At 41.3% G+C, this 19,423-nt stretch overlaps 1 protein-coding gene and 1 long non-coding RNA gene across 2 annotated transcripts in view; one reads left to right on the top strand and one right to left on the bottom strand.

Annotated features, from left to right (window-relative positions):
* Positions 1–8,795: 8,795 nt before the first annotated feature.
* The window catches only part of LOC109288692, a 14,256-nt gene continuing 3,628 nt past the window's right edge, over positions 8,796–19,423 (top strand). The window contains exons 1-2 of the long non-coding RNA XR_002095209.1: positions 8,796–9,091; positions 10,232–10,237. This is a non-coding gene — a long non-coding RNA (uncharacterized LOC109288692). The remainder of the gene's footprint in view (positions 9,092–10,231; positions 10,238–19,423) is intronic.
* The window catches only part of RAB8B (RAB8B, member RAS oncogene family), a 42,028-nt gene continuing 32,897 nt past the window's right edge, over positions 10,293–19,423 (bottom strand). Inside the window, exons 4-8 of the mRNA XM_019504374.1 lie at positions 17,733–17,810; positions 16,492–16,581; positions 14,253–14,318; positions 12,817–12,867; positions 10,293–10,772 (exon numbers count right to left, since the gene is read on the bottom strand). Coding sequence (XP_019359919.1) covers positions 10,680–10,772; positions 12,817–12,867; positions 14,253–14,318; positions 16,492–16,581; positions 17,733–17,810 — 378 coding nt within the window. The 3' untranslated portion in view covers positions 10,293–10,679. The remainder of the gene's footprint in view (positions 10,773–12,816; positions 12,868–14,252; positions 14,319–16,491; positions 16,582–17,732; positions 17,811–19,423) is intronic.

Here is a 19,423-nt window from a genome sequence, read left to right as displayed (position 1 = left end):
AAAATAAGGCTTTTGCCAATCCCATGGAAAAAAAACCCCAGAGAAAACACAGTAGAGTCAATGGAGGCAGGTGTGGGCCTTAACCCCTTCGTATGGTAAAAGGGACAAGAAATAGATGGTTTTAAGTTCTGGTCAATGCCATATCCGAGTACCCAGATCTTCCTACCAACTTTTAATATATCCAGTTAATTGAAGCCAAGAATCTACTTCTCTCTATCACTCATGACTACACTGATACAGGAAATGGTTATTTTTCCTCTATTAGAGCTAAAAACACAACAGTGAGAATATGTTTAAGGAATCTGACCTCAAATATGGCCCCTTCATTTCTTATTTGAATCTGAGATGAAATATCTCCGTTAGAAGATGACTTGTTGCTCAGGTCAGTAAAAGCAAGAATTTCCTTACCAAGCTCTCTGAAAACACCAGCAAGCAAGGCTCACTGACAATACTTATAAAAACAAACACACTTTTCAGAAATCTATCTTGTTCTTGGCCTACTGTTCTGCAATCATTAAAGGTTGGAATTTTCACATAAGCAGAGGAATTATTTATTTAAGATCCTAGTTAGCATATCTGCACGTGAAGCCAGATATCTACAGAATTGAATTTAAAAATCATGTAGTTTACTTAGTTTTGCCTCATATTCAGAATGGAAGGCATATCCAATGACAAGGAAGTGATAAAATGAGACACAAAAAAAGTGAAAAATCCTGAAGGAAGAGACCAGTGAATACTATACAACAGGAGTGCTCAACCCCCAGCTAGTAAAGCTGCATCATCTGAACTGCAGGACTCTTCACAGGTATGAATATTTGACATTGGAGGGAATAGTGGCAGCATGAATTGCTGCTCCCCCTCTGCCAAACTGTTGTACCCATGGGGAGCCTGGTGAACTGGACAGCCTGACTTGGCATGCCATACTGGGTGCACAAATCTGGGGTGGGATAAGGCCCGATTTGGGTGCACGTAACCAAGAGGGCACAGGGCCAGATCGGAACAGTATGAGGCCAGATCCAGGTGCCTGCAGGCAGGGCCGCCCCCGGGGGGGGGCGTGAATCAGGGCGACCACCCCGGGCCCCGCACTTTGGGGGCCCCCACAAAACCAGGTGGAGTGGCGCAGCGACTCCACGCTGCCGCCAGGTTTATGTCCGGTCATTTGGCGCTCCCTCCCCTGCTGCTGAATATGCCACTGGCTTCCTCACGTCTGGCATATGGGGCCCCCCACAGGCTGATATGCCCCGGGCCCCGCATCCTGCTTGGGTCGTGTCTGCCTGCAGGATCCAGCTGCTATGAGACTGGATCAAGGTACACAGGGCCCAAGCCCACTGGGCACCCTTAGTTTTTCATAAACTGAAAACACATCAAATAAACTTAGCTGTCTATTGATGTTTAACACCATACAAAACAAAAATGAGCAGCACAAAAAAAGTTAGCCCCCCAAAATTAGTCTTTCTAGTTATAACAATTTAGAGACTGTTTTGTTCAGCTTGACTTCTAAGGTACATATTAAATGGGTTGGATTAAATTTCAGCTTACCATAGGACAGCTGTCTGATTGAGATGGGTACGGTTTCTTCCTGGTTTATGCCCATTAAGCCCTTCTCGGCTTTTCTGAAATAAACATTACATTTAAAAAGATATTTTAATGCCTTTGAAATCTACTTTCTTATTTTGACTACTTCAAACTGGTTAGATCTTATTCTTGAACTTGTATGTGGAACAAAAAAACAACTTAAAAGAGACATAAGCTATGCCAGGACAGCTATGGACAGAAAATTATGGAGACTACAATCAAAATAATAAACATAAAATAACCTACTGAAGATATTTAACAACAATTGGAAAGTTAATCTGACAGATTGGGAGACAAAAGTTTTGTAGGACTATGAACTAACAATAATTAGCACTTACTTTTAAATTACTATTACATTTTCAATGCCCTGCACAAACACTAACTAAATCCAAACTGCATTGTATATAATATTAATTTGGAAATGGATTAAATGTCTAATTAGAATTTAGCTCAAGGTAAACACAGAAATAAAACAATGGATGTATTTTATACAGGGGGCAGCAACCTATGCCCCAAAGACCTATCTAATTTGGCTCATGAACATGAGGCTTTAACTGGAAAAAGTGGTGGCAGTAGCTGCAAAAGTGGGGGAAAAACAGCAACAGTGGTCAGGTCCTAATTGTGGCTTGCCTCTGGCCCAAGTGGAGTCATTCAGACCCACAACCTGAAAAGGCTGCTGACCACCGTTATAAAGGCATCCAACTCATTTTCATAAGTAGTTCACACTTAGGAGCCTGGGACTCTAGCTTCTACATTAATTAGGTGCTTCTGAAAATATTACCCTAAGTCAGAAAAGAAAAGCTTGCCTTGGAATCCTTCAAGATGTAATTAAACTTACAGTGTTCTCTTTAAAAACATAGCCCATGTGCCCTGTACCCGCATACACACATTCTCTCCTCCTTTAAAAAACCCACAATAAAGGTAGAAAATTAAACACGCAGAATTTACGAAACATTAAGGTTTACTAGATTAGCTGGCCCCAGATATATACCTATTCCAAGTGTTAAAACCTCACATTAAAGATATGTCCTTTGGGGGAAATACTATTCTGCTAATTTTGGAAAGTTTTGCTAGAATGTCTCTTGGGCTTACACTGCTATTTTAATGCAATAATAAAGATTTTTTTCTGGTTTACCCTCATCCGTTAGATACTGAAGGAAAACTGATTCCATACGTGCTTCATTATCTTGCACTGCAAAGCCACTTATAAAAGACTCTATTTAATTTCATTACAGAAACTAACAGTACAGCTTATTTTTGTCACAATAAATGATACCACTGATGTCACCGATTGTATGAAAATCACAAGCAGCTACATGCTGAAACTGAGCATGCAATGCCAAGTGAGACCAGCTGTTGCTCCTGCAGCCAGTCAGAATCACTCATCTAATATTTATGTAGCAGTCACAGGGCATAATTTAACATCATATAAAAAACTACCTGCTGCTATCCACTTCTCACAAGTTTTCCAACAGGATTCATTTGGTAGTCTTGGATGGCGATGGGATTTGTAGCAATAATCCTAATTTAAATTTTTTCTTAAAATGCTGTACTTTCCAGATTGCATTTTCATTAGAAATAATTAAAAAAAAAATCAAAGATTTAATTTGAGCTTTTAACCACTTTGTTACCCTAAGTGAGCAGTGTGGAATCAGACATTCTGTAAGGCTGGCAAGCAGAGACGGTCAGGCTCCGGAGAATGTCACAATACCAGAGTGAAATAAATTAGCTCTAATAATTAACCAAGATTTTTAATACAGACCTACAGAAAACACAATCTACATTATTTAGACTTTTTATGCCCAGAATATGTTTATTATCTGAGAGATGAAGTTCACTGAATAATCCTTTTTGTGCCCCATTTTTAAATCTATTTCCCATCTGAACACATTTTAAACCACAACTCTTTTACAGTCCCATTGGAAAGTCTCCTGGGACATCAAGACTGAAAACTTTCTAGTCATTATTAAGTCTCAAACCCCAAAGAAGCTGGTGAGGTGGCAGCACGTCTCCAGCGGGGGCCAGGGAGTGACCCTCGGGCAGAGCCGCCACCCCTGGCGCTGCCCGCTCCCGTGCCCTTCCCCGGGCTTCTGGTCAGCCTGCTCCCTGCCCGGCCCTGACTCCGCGGTCTCTCGCTCATCCCGCGTCCTGTCCTGCCCTGCCGCTCTGCTCCCTGCCCTAGGCTGCCTGCCCGGCCCCCTGCTCTGCTTTCTGCTCCCTGCCCCAGGCCACACCCAATCAGAGGCGAGGCCTGTCCATGCACCGCCTCCGAGCGGCGCCCCCAGCCCGGGGCAGGCGCCGAAGGGCACAGCCCGGTCCACGAAGTCGGCCCCGCCCCGCCCGGGGGGAGGCCGCGCCGCGGGACTGGGCTGGGAGCAGCACCTGAGGGGCAGGCCCCAGCAGCCGCTGGGGGGGGGGCGGCGCAGGAGGAGCTGACGGCGGGGTTGGGCGGTGTCACCGCAGGGAGAAGGCGCCGGGAGTTCCACAACAAGCGGGGGCGGGAACCAGGTCGCGAGACAAGCGCCACAGCCACCTCGGCTGCCAGTCCCTGGCAGACAGGGTGATACGGTAGCAGCGGGCGGGAAAGGGAGGCTGTTTTCCCCAGCTGCGGCCTTTGCTACTTCCGCCCGCGCGCCGGGGAAAGGGGCAGCGTGGCTAGCTGGTGTCCATTCGCGTGGGCTCGGTCGTCTCGGTTTGCCGACCTGCGCCTGTGGTGTTTGCCCTGGGAAGGAGGTCCTAGCAGCCTCAGGCAGTGGTGCTGAACTTAGTGGTGTGCTGCTCCCTCCTTGCTGCCTATGCCAAGGCCTCAGGGGCCCAGACTCCAGGACCGAGCCGTGTACCATCTCCAGCTCACCCCTAGTGGCTTATATCAAGCCCGGGTCATCTTCAAATACAGATGGAGCATGCTGTCCTGTTCTCACACCTCTGGAAATTGGGCAGCAGGAGAACAGCCACTCCTCCCCCACCAACAACTCTTCAGACCCCTGTGGACCCTGGGACTCAGATAGATACCTCCATGATCAAGTCTGGGGGGTGGGGGCAGAGCAGCCCTGGTATAAGGGATTTCTGTAACAATGAGGGGATGGAGAAAGAAGACGATTCAGCTAGTCCTTAAATTTGAAGGTGGCCCAGCACTAAACTTCCATGAATTTGTTATTTGACCCCAGCTGTCTTTCCTGCCTAGAGGAGGAGGGCTGGACCTGATGCTCTCACAAGGCCCCTTCCAGCCCTAAACTTCTGTGAATCTTTTTCAGCAAGAAACGTTAAGTTAACTTATCCTCTGGAGATTAGATAAATGAAAGAGACAGAAAAACTTGAAATGGCACTTTGCTGTATGTTTACTTAGGCTAAAGGACGACTTCTTGCTGGGGACCAAGCCTAGGACTTTTATAAAAAAGAAAGAAGCAACTCCAGGTATCAAAGCAAGGCAGCGCTCATGCAACTTCCTACAATAGCCCTTCACACTTACACTTTCAAGTATTATAAACAAATTCCTAAATAAGTGGGGGAAGCAGCAGAAAGCAAGCAAGCAAAACAAAACTAAAAAAAACCCTAAATGACACATCTGCCTCATTTTTGTTGTTGGTGCAGAACAGAAGCCGTAAAGCATATGGTAGTGCTGTTTTAGACAAGTAGCTGCAGGTTAAGTTCTGAGACCGGTGTCTGACACCTCTTTCCAGTTCATAGACAGCTCCTGAAAAATTCTAGCTGTCCTTTAAAATGTGTGCTAACAGCTGCAGAAAGATACCTGCTGTGTATTGCCCAGAAAAAAAAAATCCAAGTTCTGGGAATGGATTTGTAAACAGTTTTGAAAACAGTGAAACATGCTAAAAATATTCCTGTCACCTTGGGGGGTTCCTAAATTAATACACACAAACTGGCAGTTCTGAAAAAGAAAGCAATATTTTTCTCTAAATAGAGAGATGGGCATGTTACCCATAGACTCTAGCAAAGACAAGTGAAGTAGTCTAAAAAGACTTGACCCTTAAACAAATTGCAGTGAATACATTACTTCTCAAAGTTGCCAGTTAGAAAATGTCATGCTCCAGAGCTGTCTGTCTCAAGATGAGAAATAGAAGCACCAATGCAAGCTCCTCCAAGGCACCTAAACCACGTTAAAGGAGTTGGCATTCAGGCTTTGTCTAGCATGGCAAAAAGTTCCAGAAATTCATATGAAACCACTGTCAAAACAGGTGTAGTTGACAGAAATTCAAAGAGTTGTAGTCTTAGTCAACCTCATGCAAGGCAAGTTTAAGCTTCCTTTGATGAGAGTACACCAGGGCATAGTCTTTCCTTAGCCTCTCCATCATGCTTCCTGGACAGTTACCCCTTGGTTTATAAATATTCCAGTTTTCACAAAGTGTCCTACATCCCGAGAACCATGGATTGCCCCTCTATAAGCCTTATTGCTTATGTACCCCTCCCACTGAACTTCAGCCATACAGCCAGTGGTTTACAGTTCACTTTTGCAGGGATAAAGTAGGTTAAAACAGGTGACACTCACTCTATACAGGAAATGCAAAGATTTTTTAGACGAGGAAAGGGAGATAAAAATTGGGAACTCCATGGGATTTATTCCAAAACTTTTAGGTAGGGTAGGATCATCCCATTTCCTTGTGTGCAGCCTTACTTTCTGCTTGTGGTCTCTTCACATTCTGAAGTAGTTGGTTGCACCCTTTCTGATCAGCCCATCACAAACTGGCCTGTTCCTTTATTACCAAGCCACATGGGCAAACTGGTTCTTCTGGTCTAGCTACCTTCTTCTTTCAAATGTACTTCCATTTGAATAGGAGACTACATTTTTAAAAGGCCTTTCATTTTTAGTCTGTGTCACCGTTACTTGGAGTTTCAAACCCCACTTTGTTTAATGACATTTAGCATTTACTTTGGAGATCCTATCGACTTCTCAGATATGGTCATGGGGTTTCCTTAGGAGAACTCAAGTTCTTCTGCAACAGGACTCAGAAGAGGGTTTTTTAAGAGGATCCCTCACTGTCACACTCAGCAGCAAGCTATATATTTAAGGGAAATGGAAATCTACAAGCCAATTCATAAGAGGTATCCCCAGGAAGGAGCTAAGCTGGAATTTTCCTGAAACAGACATATGTGCTGGCAGTACAGTGAGAATGCCACCTGTTTATAAAGTTACATTATATAAAAAGGACTGGATACCTTCATTATGTAATTTTTATTTGAGACTCACGTTGTAAAAAAGTTCACATGAAATAATAAAACCTTTTTGGGGGTTTTTTGTCTTTTTTTTTTTAAACACAGTATCAGTACACAATTAATGATTAGATTTACAAGTTAAACACATGACAATTCCACTTTATCTGTAGGAGCTTTTCACATTACACCTTTGGAGCAGAGAGAAAATGTGTTTAAATTAAACCAACATGGTAGAACAATTCTATTTGAAAAATTAAGCATTTTCTTAGGGCCGTGCTTTTTAGATGGACTTTAGTAACTATATTGCATTAAAATAATTGTAATCCCAAGTAAAAGTGTCATTTGCAAAAAAAGTGTAAGGCCATAGGAATGCACTAAAATATTTAAATTCACTGGAAACAAAAAAGCTGAAAATCCTGACTGACAGGTTGAAATGCAAGTTACACTTAAAATATTGGATGTTGCACAAGCAGCTGAGGAAATGGAGGAGAAGAGTTAATACCTACAGCTAGTCCTTAAAAACTTTAACCACGCAAGCATCAATTGCATAAATCGGATACCAAATGCATTTCCAGAATTAACACATTATGCATTTTATATACTATCTACATATCCTTCAAGTAGTTAGCCAGCAAGAATTCCTTACTGAGCATGTATTCAACTCCTCCCACTTTTTTTTTTTTGCTTGTGAAAGACAATTTGATTTACCCAACATAGAGACTAGAGGAGGAAATGCACTTGCAACAGTAAATCTGCCTTTTGTAAAAAACCTAGACCTTTCAAATCTTAACTTGTACTTAGAGGTGAATTATGTTTCACATGTGGTTCTGAAATTAACGTCAAGAAATTTAATAACTACTCAACAAAAAACTAAGCAGTTTGTTCATGGTTTGCAGATCACAGGACTGAAATCTAGAGTTGAGAAGGATTGAGTCTATAGTTTAAGTTCCAATTATTTAAAAAAAGTGAACATACTGTGCACAGACCTTGATGGGGGGGGGGGAAGGAGGGGAAAACCCTGACAGATGTATATTCAATTCCTAACACAATCCAGGAATGCCTCCTGCCTTTTCTTAAAAGACCAATGAAAGTCTTTAAAGCAAGATGATGCGAATTTGCTGCTTTGTAAAATCTCTAACAGTTGCATCACTTTTGTTCTAATGGTCATTAGAATACTAGCTAGCTGACTGAGGTATAGTTACGAGTCCTTCAAAAATAAGATTATATAGTCTTGAGCAAAGTTACAAAGACTGCACAAAACAATCATACTGATATTAGAAAAGCCTGCAGCACCCAGTAATTGATGCCCAGGCAGAACATATCATTTATCATTTATCTGCTTGCCTAAAGCAAAATATAGCTAAAAAAAAGTTCCCAGTGAAACATACAATTGATTTACATGCTAGTATACAGCACATTTTCCCTTGTCTGACAACGCAGACTATATGCAAAGGTCTACATCGACCATTAATCAAGAAATTAGCACACTGATAAAGTGCAGCCACTCAGCCACTTAATACTGCTGCAAAAAAGTATTTTACCTTATCCATAAGACCACAACGTTTTCACATAAGACTAGAATTATTCAGTTTCAGCAGGGAACAGACAAAGTTGTCACTAAATCCTTCTACAAATAGAAAAAGATGAACTTTATATGAACATTAAGGAAAGTGAAGTATTTACCGCATCATTTTATCATGCATAAAGTGAATTTCCTATGGTCTTACCTCAAATTTATGTACAGTTTAGCATAGCTAAATGTAAGAAAATAGCAAAGTTTTTTTCTAATACAACAGAGCAGTTACCCCAATTTGCTGCTGCTTCAAGAAGCACTTCAGACTCTTGCTTACAGGCTCTTTCAGAAGGAAGTTCATGGAGACAAATATTGCATGTACACAGAACCAAGCAGAAAGATGGCAGAAAAAAGAATAAGAAAAGCATTCTGTAAAAGTTGCTAACAACAGAACATCAGTTTTGGTTTGCAGACAACCCTGAGATACAAATCAAAGTATTATGACACCAAATTAAGTCAGAGGTAAATTACTGAAAATTAACAACATTCATAATAGGTGTCATAACACTTGCTGCTTAGAAAACACTTACTTAACATATAGAAAACTGGATTGCTTTAGCACATCCTTCTCTCAATTCTCCCCCAGAAGTGCTAAGCATAGGCCACAGAAGTTAGGGTTGCTTTTCTTGTTTTTTTATTGAGCTTTTCCTGCCACATCAAAAAAGTGTTACAAAAAAACTAAAGGGCAGGAAAAACAGCAGACCAGAAGTCGCATCTAATTAGAAGACTACTTTTGACATGAAGTGGAGACTGGTGGAAAACCACTTAAATTCTGTTTCCCAGGCTTATCCAGGATGCTAAAAGTCCTTTAGATTTAACGCCTGTGGCCCATTAAATTAGTTTTAAAAATTGAGACCCAGAAAGAAAACTTGACATGCAACACCCTAAATTGAAGCAGAGTTGTCTGTGATAACAAACAAGTCACTGTTTAACCACTCTTTACCATAACAAAAAAAGCACATCAGAAGAGTCAGCAGTTTGCCAATAAGAATACATCTACCTTTTCTAACCGAAATGCTGGACACTTAAGTTTGTAGTTAGAGCTTACACTGATCCAAGTTTGGCACAGCAACAGAAAAGACTAAAGCACCTATTTTATTTTACTCATCAAGAGATAAAAAGTGGTAGAATAGCCTGGTTGCAGAATGTTAGCTGGATGAGAAAGGCAACTACATTTCAACTCGTTTCTAATGGTCATAAAAAACTCCACACTACTAATTTCTGCTGAACTTTTATAAGTGCCTAAGCAGACTGAAAAGGGCTTCGTGCATTCAGTATGACCAGATACTACACTCAGCCTTACTGTATCACGTTCCTTGCTGATAACAGAAGCAACTATGCAGAAGGCCAACTTGTGTATGACTGCTGTCAAAATTTTCAAGCATAAAAGGAATATCTTAAATCACAGTGGGAAGTCACCGTTAAGTTTCTTTTTACACACTGGAGAGTGGATTCCCAGAAAGGGGATATTTGAAAATCATTTTTTCAGCTACCAGAAGCCACTTAAGTGATATACAGGGAGCTCATCTGTGGTTATACTGAAGATTTTAACCTAGGAGAGTGTATTTTCTCATCAGAAGCCAAAGCAAAACAAAGACAAATTCAGTGTACCCCAAAAAATTAAAAGAAGATAGACACCTGCATTCAATTTAGATCTTTTTAAAAAGGTGCGTTCTGTAAAGGAGACAAGTGACTATGACAGTTTAGAATACAACGTCCAAAGTTTGTTGAAAATAATTTTAAAAAGCAACATCCTGTATTTAGTATGTAGAAGCAGTAGCTTCTGTATGAACAGACTTGTGCATCTGTGAAACACAAACTGAATCAAGCGCTTAAATGCCAATTAGTTTAATAACCCACCATCACCTCATCTATAATGCCGACAGGCATGTGTGCACAGGCGTGTGCACACAGGAGTGTGTCATGGATACCTCCCTTTTTCTATTTACAAGAAATGTGTAAAAAAAAGCACAAATCTGTTAAGAATTTTACTTATAAGACAAACTGTGCAAATAAGTGTAAGATTGTGCTAGAACAGGCAAAAAAAGGCTAATATGGATGTGCAAAGTTAAAAGAAATTAGCAGCTTTTGCAACAGGCAATACAAACAGAACGTAATGAAGAAAACAGAGAAAGTCCTGCATTTGTGTCTCCACTTCATTGCTTCCATATTTGAGAAAGAGGAGCCTGGCAGGTCAATAGGCTTAATGAGCAAAATCCACTTGGTATTTTGTTTAGTGCAGTCTGCGTTTAATGGAGCTCTCAGCAGCAGCTTGGTGGTATTTTTTTTGAGGCTGTGACCCTGTGCTTTCAAAGAAGCAGAAAAGGTTCTAAGTGTGCTGCAGTCTATCATTAGAAGTTCATCAAAGTAGCGTGCATCGAAAGAAGCTGCTCTTCTTTGATCGATTTTCAGTTATTTTTACTGGTCCACCTGCGCCTGATGAACTATTGTCATTCTGAAAAAAAGCAATATGTAGTTAATAGCCATGCTATAAGGGGTGGGGGAGAAATAACTTCAATATCCTCACCTCTCCTAATTTTACCCACAAGGTAAAATGATTGATTACTTAATTTCTGGTAAAACTGCCTCTGATTTAAAGTTTTAAATTGGGAGTGGGGGGGAGAGGGGCAGGGGAGAGGAAGAGAAAAGAGGAGGGAATAGTTCAAATGATCACATATGCCTAAAAATACTATTCTCAAGAACAAACAGCTATGTAAGGGCTGTATCACAAAGCTTTATGAAGCATGCAGCTCTTTAAAGGATTTTGACTATCTATGTACAATTATATGTACCTGTTCAAAACAGAGAGCACAAAAGCACAGCATAATCCATGACAATAAAGTTATTTCAAAAAGGTGGCAAGGAGGTATCTGTGTTAAATCAAGCTGAGGAGTGCTTTGAGATCCACCCTTGGTGAATGGCTTAAAGATGTAAATGATTGGGTCAAATGTGTCTAACAAATAAAATAGGCTGTGCCTAGTTTAACCTCTCTCAGGCTTGCCAACTGTCTGTACATTACGGAGTCAGTAAAAATTCAAGCTAAAAACTCCTGTCCATGGAAGTAAAACAAAACACCTCCCTCACCCCAAGAAAAACAAAACAAAACTGAGTCATCTGTAAAAACTAAGCAGTTAGAGCTGATAGCTTCTTTCTGACTAGGCAGCTTCAAAGTGCAGTATTACAAGACAAGCAGGGTATGACAGTACCCCAGACATGTGCTGCTGCTGAATCCTGTCAGCTGACTATAATAGTGATGGATCACAGGTAGGTTTTTTGGAGGATCCATGCCAGGACATGGGGAGTGGGACTGACAAGGATAACTCTGGTGGGGGTGAGGCCCAGAGTACAGTTAAGACCATCAGGGTGTAAAACCGTTAACTGCAGTCAAACAGGGTTACCAACACAAGGTTTATTTATTTTTTTTAAACTAAATACTTTTTTTTTTTTAATTTAAAATGGCTTGTATTAAATCCTAAATGTGAATTCAACCCTTCTAACTGGATCCTGTTCTTTATCCACCAATAACAATTTTCTTTGTCAACCCAATTGTTTATTAAAAGGACACTTGTACAAGCATTTTGAAGCAGTAGTTAATAAAACTTAGTTACTGTTCTGTGTTCCACTTGTACACAGGGGCAACCAATTCCTATTAATTAAATACAGACTCCATTCCAACCCTCAAATTCAAGGCTCAATAAAGCAAACTACAGCCTCTTCTTTTAAGCCTACACAAGTTTAGTTTCACTATCTTATTGTCAAGTGCATATGGCTTTGCAAAACCTCTTCCTTTTGGAGTAGGAGTACCTACTTCAGCTTGAGAGGTGTCAGACACTGCAGTACAACCCTGTCCAAGAAAAAAATGCTATGTTTTTAAAACTAGCTCCATACTGCAAACCTGTGGTGATAGAAGGTAAGACTGCTTGATGCACATGCCCTAATTCTCAAAATAAATTAAAAGATTATTATGAAAGTTGGTCTGGACAACTATATGTTGTATTTAGTATAAACCTGCATTACAACTACAGTGGACAAACATGCTCAACTAGAAAGGCTGTGTAGAATGCATCTAAAGCCAAACCAGCTGTTCAGTTCAGAGCTCTCTGAAGGTGACACCATGGTAAAGCAAGATTCAGAGGACGCCTTAATTTAGCCTGTAGAATTTGTAGAACACAAGAATAGCCACAAGCTATGAAGCACAAGTGGACAGAAACCAGTTTTCTGTTCCTAAAACCTAACAGGAAGTCTGATAAGACAGCTGGAATGTGTGTCTACAAAAGTGGATTTTACTGCAGCTCTAATAGGTCTCCAAAAATGAACCATGATAGGAATAACACCTACCAAAGTCTGTGCTCACAGATTTATGCAAAAACTGATGCATTCAGCTACTTGCAGTTGCATGCAAGATTACTGGACAAATTCCGAGTCTGAACTTTGAAAAGCTTTGCAGTACTATGGATCATGAAACATTTTATTTCTACATAACATTTAGAGGTACAAACCATTTTTCTGTTGAGCTTTGTCATAATATCCCGTGCAAGCGTAAAGAATGCCTGAAACCAAATAAAAGGTTACATTAACTATAAGGTATCACTCTTCATAAAACACTTCAAGTACTAATTAACTAGAAAATAATGCATTTAAAATTAGAAGTATTTTGTCTTATTGTAATATGATTATTTTGTAATCAAAAGACATTTAAATCTGCATTCCCCCCATCCTTCTGCTGGCATTGGGTAGATTTATTCTGACAATAAAAGAATCTACACCTTTCAGTACTGTGTAAACCAGGAGTGAAAAACTCATCCCTTCACTGGTCTGTTGGCCGGACCACACCAACCCCTGCCAAGCAGCCATGGGGCCAGGTAGAGCCCACATGCTGCATGCCACATGCACCAGCCCCCAGGGTTGTCATGGGGTAGGTCTGGACTGGTGCTGCAGGCAGCACAGGAGGTCAACCTAGGGTACCACATGCTTGTGTCTTAGACCCACTGTGATGCATACAACACCAGGTCCAGCCTGTACACCACAAGCAGTGCACACCTCTCAAGCTGGCTTCATGCACAGAAAGTCCCCGGGTCAGCATGTGCTGCCTGCAGGGCTGAACCAGCCACATATGCTGTATACCTCACAGAGAGCCAGCGCAGGGCACATGCTTCATGCAGCACCCAGCTAACTGGCTCTGCATGCTGGTGGTATGGAACATGTCCTGTGCCAGCTGCCTGTGAAGCATGCAGCCAGTCCAGCCCCACATGGCTCAGGCAGCATGTGCCAGTCCCTGGGTTTGCTGGCACATGGCCCTCAGGGTCAGCACAGAGTTTAAAGCATGGGCTGCATTCAGTACCCCAGACCAACCCCATGGGCTGCCTGCAGCATATGTGGTCCACCATGTATACCACATGCAGCATGTGGGGCCAGGGCCAGCACATGGGGTCAGACCAGCAACCTGTGGGCTATATCACATGCAGCTCCGTGGGCTAGATCTGGCCCGTGGTCTGCACATTTGAATCTCCTTGCATAAAACATTTAAGGGAAAGTCTAAATTCAAATATGTAGTAAACAACTATTTTGCATCCAGCTGCATGCTGTTAATTGGGCTCTCTTTTTCCTTTAACAAAGAATCTGTACAAACATAGCAGAAATTAAGAGCTCCTTCCCCACAAATTCCTTTTTATAAGGGCTGCCTAGGCACTCAGTTCTTGCTCTTAACTTGCCTAGAGCCCCTTTAACGCATTGCTACATTTGACATCTAGGATGACAGACAGACAGAAGTTTAAGTGGTAACTAGAGTCCACATTCTAAGGTAATAAAATGACTTCTCTAGGACTGCAAGAAGCCCCAGTTCTCAAAGCCCAGGACTCAAATATTACACAACACGATTACTTTGCAATAGTAATTTTGAGGTTAGACACTCATAAATAGGATGCCAATATCTTACCTCTTCCACATTGATACTGGATTTTGCACTTGTCTCCAAAAATTTGATTCCATAATCAATTGCTAACTGGAAGACATATGTGAAAAGGTTGTCAATATTTGTAAGTAAAAATTGCAAAGTGACTAAGTATCTTAGGTAAATTAATGGAGCAGTGGCAGTCACTCCATTAAACATGACAGCCACGGTCTTGGGCTTTAGACACCAAACCAAAAAAATCTGACAAGAAAGCACATATATGTACCCCCACAGAAGGTAAACATTCCTGAATAGCTGTGTAACATTTAATGAAAAACAACCCACAGCAAGGCACAGAAATTCAAACAATTGCTACTTAAAAACCAACCATATAAAAATTAATTCAGTATTATTCAGACGGTGAAGTAGCAAGTTACATGGCGCCCTTAAATTGAATTGAAAGCCCGCAGTCCCTACAGTCATGAATAATTCAAAACACATGTGCTATCTTCTACTATCACTGTAACCAATGTACCATAGTTCTATTTTCAGCACAAAATTTGACACCTGTTTACAGGCTACTTTGACTCCCTCTCCCTGGGGAGAGGGAACCAGCATTATGGTTTCAACTGGAGCGTGCGTCACAATTTAGCTCGTTAGGCCAGAGATCGAGCCTAAGCCCATGTATCCTTCAGCCCCTGAGTAGGTCAGAAAGTGAACCTTGTCTGACCTATTGTCTGCAGAACACCTAAAGGACTCTGATGAGAGTGCCCACTGCAAAAGAAGTACCTTGTGCAGAGCCCAAAGGGAACAGTGAGCACCTTTATTATATAAGGGTGCGTCTGGACAGGGCTCAGCATATGAGTGGGTCCGTCTGCTATGAGAGTGACACTGGCTGAGGGCAAGCAGGAGCATAGGCCTGTTACGGCGTGTTTGGAGACATACAGAACAGTAGTCTTGTGGTGTGTTGGTGCACTGGTGTGGGTGATCGTTGTGTGGTATTGCACATTAGCCCACACTGTGACCGCAGAGGTTCAATGGGCAGAGCATACTCTTGACAGTAAGGCTGCTGTAGAATTGGCCATCATCCCCAGCAAACAGTGACTCCTAAGGCTCCATTTGCTCCCACCACTGTTCATCTCATGTGAGAGTGGCCAGGGCTGGCTACCCAGATGTGCATTGCACTTAAGCTGCAGCCCTCTGCTCTCTGGGGTAAGTATACCCTCATCTGCCATTCTCTCCATCCTCCCTTTTCTAAAAGCTGAAGGTAAGCTGCCAATATATAGGTCTGGGCATGTTGCGATCTGAGGCAGCAGATATCCTGTGTTTAGTAAAGTTTTACTCTTAATGTAATAAAGGTTATTAGGTTTTCCAGTAAAGGTTAATACTTGTTAAAGTTGTTATCTGCATTGCCCTTGCTTAATTGTTACTTACCTGTTTTGATTAAAAACTGTTGGATTCATGAACTTTAATTCTGTGTGGGATCTCCTTACTTAGTCAAAAGTATAAATTAATTGCCAGGATGTCAGAGCAGCTATAGATACACTCAAGCAGCTTGTTAACTGGGTGGGTGCAAAAAAATTACTTCATCTGGAACTGGACTAGGACATAGCTGTTAACTGGGCAGTGCTGATTAGGCACCAATAAAGTCCAGGTCCAACAAGCTACAGTGAGTAGATTTAGTTTGCCAAAGAACTACATGTGGTTCCCAAGTCTGACAACTGAGTATCACTGCCTTAACACTATTCACCCAAAGCAGAACCCCTAAGAAGATCAAGGCAAAGTAGAACAGCATACAGCATTTACACACAATTATACGTTATCTGACCAACTATTCCCCCTGCCAATATCACTGACAGTCAGCCATAACACTTCAGTCACATTCACAGTGTTTTAATATATGCAACTTAAACCCTAATAGTAAGGAACAGCCAAGGTAATTATTTTAACCTTAGTGAGGCTAATTAAAACCAAGATTCCCCATTACAAGGACAGGAATAATTCAGAGTATGCTCCAATTTAGGAGGATGACTTAATTCTTCCACCCACAGGTATTAAAACTTGTGCCCAACATTCTTTAGATTATCTTGCTCAAGACAATATTCAGGCTGAAATGAATTCAATGCAAGTACCACAAAAAGCTTGAGGTCCTATCATGTTCCAAAATATGGAAGTTTAAAGAATAATATTTTTCAGGTTGCTGGGAAGCAAAGAAACAGAAAGAATTCAGGACCAGTAGTAAGATTTATCCCTCCACCCCATCAAAGCCACAACCAAATTTTACCTTCTCTCCTTTTTCTTTTGAGACTTGTCTCTTCTCATTCATATCACATTTGTTACCCAGGATCATTCTTTCTACATCTGAAGACGCATGCTGAAGGAAAAATAGGCTCTTGTAAACATATTACTAAGTTACTAAAAACCCACACAAATGCTTTGCTTGTCAGAAACGACAATATTTACTCAAATCCAAGATGAAATGCTACCTCTCCTCTCCTCCCCCCGCCCCTTAGCAGAGGTGTGGAGGGGCACACGGCAGGAAAAGCCCCATCCTGGATTTAAGTACAAGCCTCCCCTGCACTTCCTCTTCTGGTATAACCCCTCCAGCCCTGGCCCTGCCTGGCTAGAAGCTGCCACTACTTCTCCCTAGCTGGACCAAGGCCACGCTGTGGGCTGGGGCTGTGGTGCTACTGGCTGCTCCAGAAATGGAGGAACAGAACTGCAGCAGAAGACGAGACAAGAGGGGGTGAACAGAGGCGGGGAGCAGGCACAGGTGAAGGCAAAACAAAGGGCAGGGATCTGGCCCCTCACCCACCCCTGCTGCTTTCCCTGCCACAGCAAGGTGGGGAAGGGGGCAATGAATTTAATAAGTTTAGATAATATATAGAGAATAATAATTATTGTGGAGTAGTTTTAAGTCATCTTGGATTTGGATAAACATGGTATTCTATACATTACTGTTTCATTTTAAGTAAGTGTTCTAATCTAATGTCATTACTAGAAAGGAAAAGTTTCTGAAAAAAAGATTCATCTAAGACTCTTCAATTTTAAGTGCTTAGGGCACCAACATTTTGCAGACATGCAAGTTTTCCTAGTTTGATTTGTTTATCAGCCTCCAATATGGCCACAGGTTGTCCAATGAGTCAACCAGTAGAACAAAGATCCAGAGTTGTAGACTTTACTAGTCCTGGATTGCTAATGACAAGTCTGATGGAATATCAGCAGAAGCTTGACCCTTTATAACCCAAAGCAAAAAGGAACAGCAATGGAAATTCAATTTGGAGCAAGCAATTCCAAAAATCTTTAAATAACTGCTTTCAAATTAAAAACTTTCATGTCTAGACTTCTAATTTACCTTGAGCTGGAAAGGCAGGCAAACTAGCTTCTGTAAAGACTACTGTTCTGGTCAGTGCTCAGTTTCAGCTGGCTACACATAGGTTGTTCTACTTTTAAGAAAGATTGCTTTAAAAGCTAATTATCTATAAACTACTGAGAGATTGAATGCCACCCCCAGAACACACCTACCTCTTCAATGTTTCTTATCCAGTTTTTAATGTTGTCAAAAGATTTCTCATTTGTGATGTCATACACCAGCATAATTCCCTAAGGAAAAAAGCCAATTAGCAAAGCTAACCTTATTAGTTTAATTACACTACTAAACATCCAATAAGCCACATACACTGTTGTGTGCTTTCTGAAGGTTTCACATGAACATCTCTCTCAGTTCAAAAGGGTATAGGAATATCTACAGTTATCCCACTTCTATTATCACCTAGCGCTTTAACAGAATAAATAACTACATATTAATAAATATATAACAGATTAAACCAGGGGTGGGCAAAATGCAGCCCACAGGCCAGATGAGGCACACCAGGCCATTCTACCCAGCTTGGAGGGCCCCTAAAAAATTTAGAAAATTAATATTTATCTGCCCCTGGCTGCCTGTCATGCAACCCTCGATGGCTTGCCAAAACTCAGTAAGCAGCCCTCTGCCTGAAATAACTGCCTGCCCCTGGTTTAAACCATGGTCAATAAGAATTTATAGGATCATAGGAAAAGTAGGGCTGGAAGTGACCTCATGAGGTCATCTAATATTAAAAAGTTTGACTAGTAGAACAGCCAGCAATCTGTCTTTCTAGAATAAAACTGAATATTGGGCTACACAGGCTCTTTTTCAAACAAATACTTCAGTGCACACAATGCAATACAGAATAAACAACAGCCCTATAAGTTTTCACTGGGACAAATGAGGTTTTACAACAAATATGATGCTAAATGGCATCATCTGCTGTTCTGCAGAGATGTTCATGTACATGCTGTTCCACATATATGCGAATGCACAATAACATAATAGCAGCTCACACCTAATCCTTTTCTAGTCCTAAAGTGGGCTTGAAAGATTTTTTTAAATCATCACTATCCCCCCTCCTCCCCAAAGAGCCCCCTGTATTCCAAAGCTATGAATTCATTTGGCTACATTTTGCCTATGGATGGGTAGCAAAGTTGAATACAGCAAGAATTAGTTGTGCATTCTAAGTGATAACAAGTAGTATTGATGTGTCTAATAGACAACTCGAAGTTAACCAAAGCCCATCAACCTCAAATTTCCAAATTTTGCCATTGTGTTCAATGTAAGTAGTTTTAGCAATCAATACATGTCTGTAAGGAACTGTTTAGAGTCAAAGGGCTGACTACAGGTGCAGAAACATGAAGGTTACACCAGCGTAATTTACATAATTTTTGCATACCAAAGTAGATTACAGCAGGAAGCACAGTAGACAGACAACCAGCTTGTCCTGGTAGCAGAGGGCAAGCTGCTATTACAGCAATGCACCACTAGATGGTGGGGGAGCAGGTACAAAATTAAGAGATGCACACAATAGTCCAGGGGCAGGCAATTATTTCAGCTAGAGGGCAACTTAGAGTTTTGATAAGCTGTCAAGAGCCACAGAATCTTTCAGAAGGTATCATTTTAACAAGTTGTAGATAAAAATAGATATACTTAAAAAAAAATATATCAAACATCTAATGTAACATTTTTTTTTAAATATATTTTGTCCTGATTTATGTTTTTCAGTAGTGTGTGTGTGTGAGAGAGAGAGAGAGAGAGAGGCATTTGCATAATAGCTCAACATATAAAGTCTTACTTTTGTATGGTGGGGGGGGAAGGGCTGCGGGAAGAGGGCTGCCCATGTGCTAGGTCCCAGGAGCTGGCC

This window comes from Gavialis gangeticus, unplaced genomic scaffold (genome assembly GCF_001723915.1).
Source record: "Gavialis gangeticus isolate Ggan-Ray unplaced genomic scaffold, GavGan_comp1, whole genome shotgun sequence".
Taxonomy (NCBI): Eukaryota; Metazoa; Chordata; order Crocodylia; family Gavialidae; genus Gavialis; species Gavialis gangeticus.
This window is presented reverse-complemented; position numbering and strand designations above follow the sequence as displayed.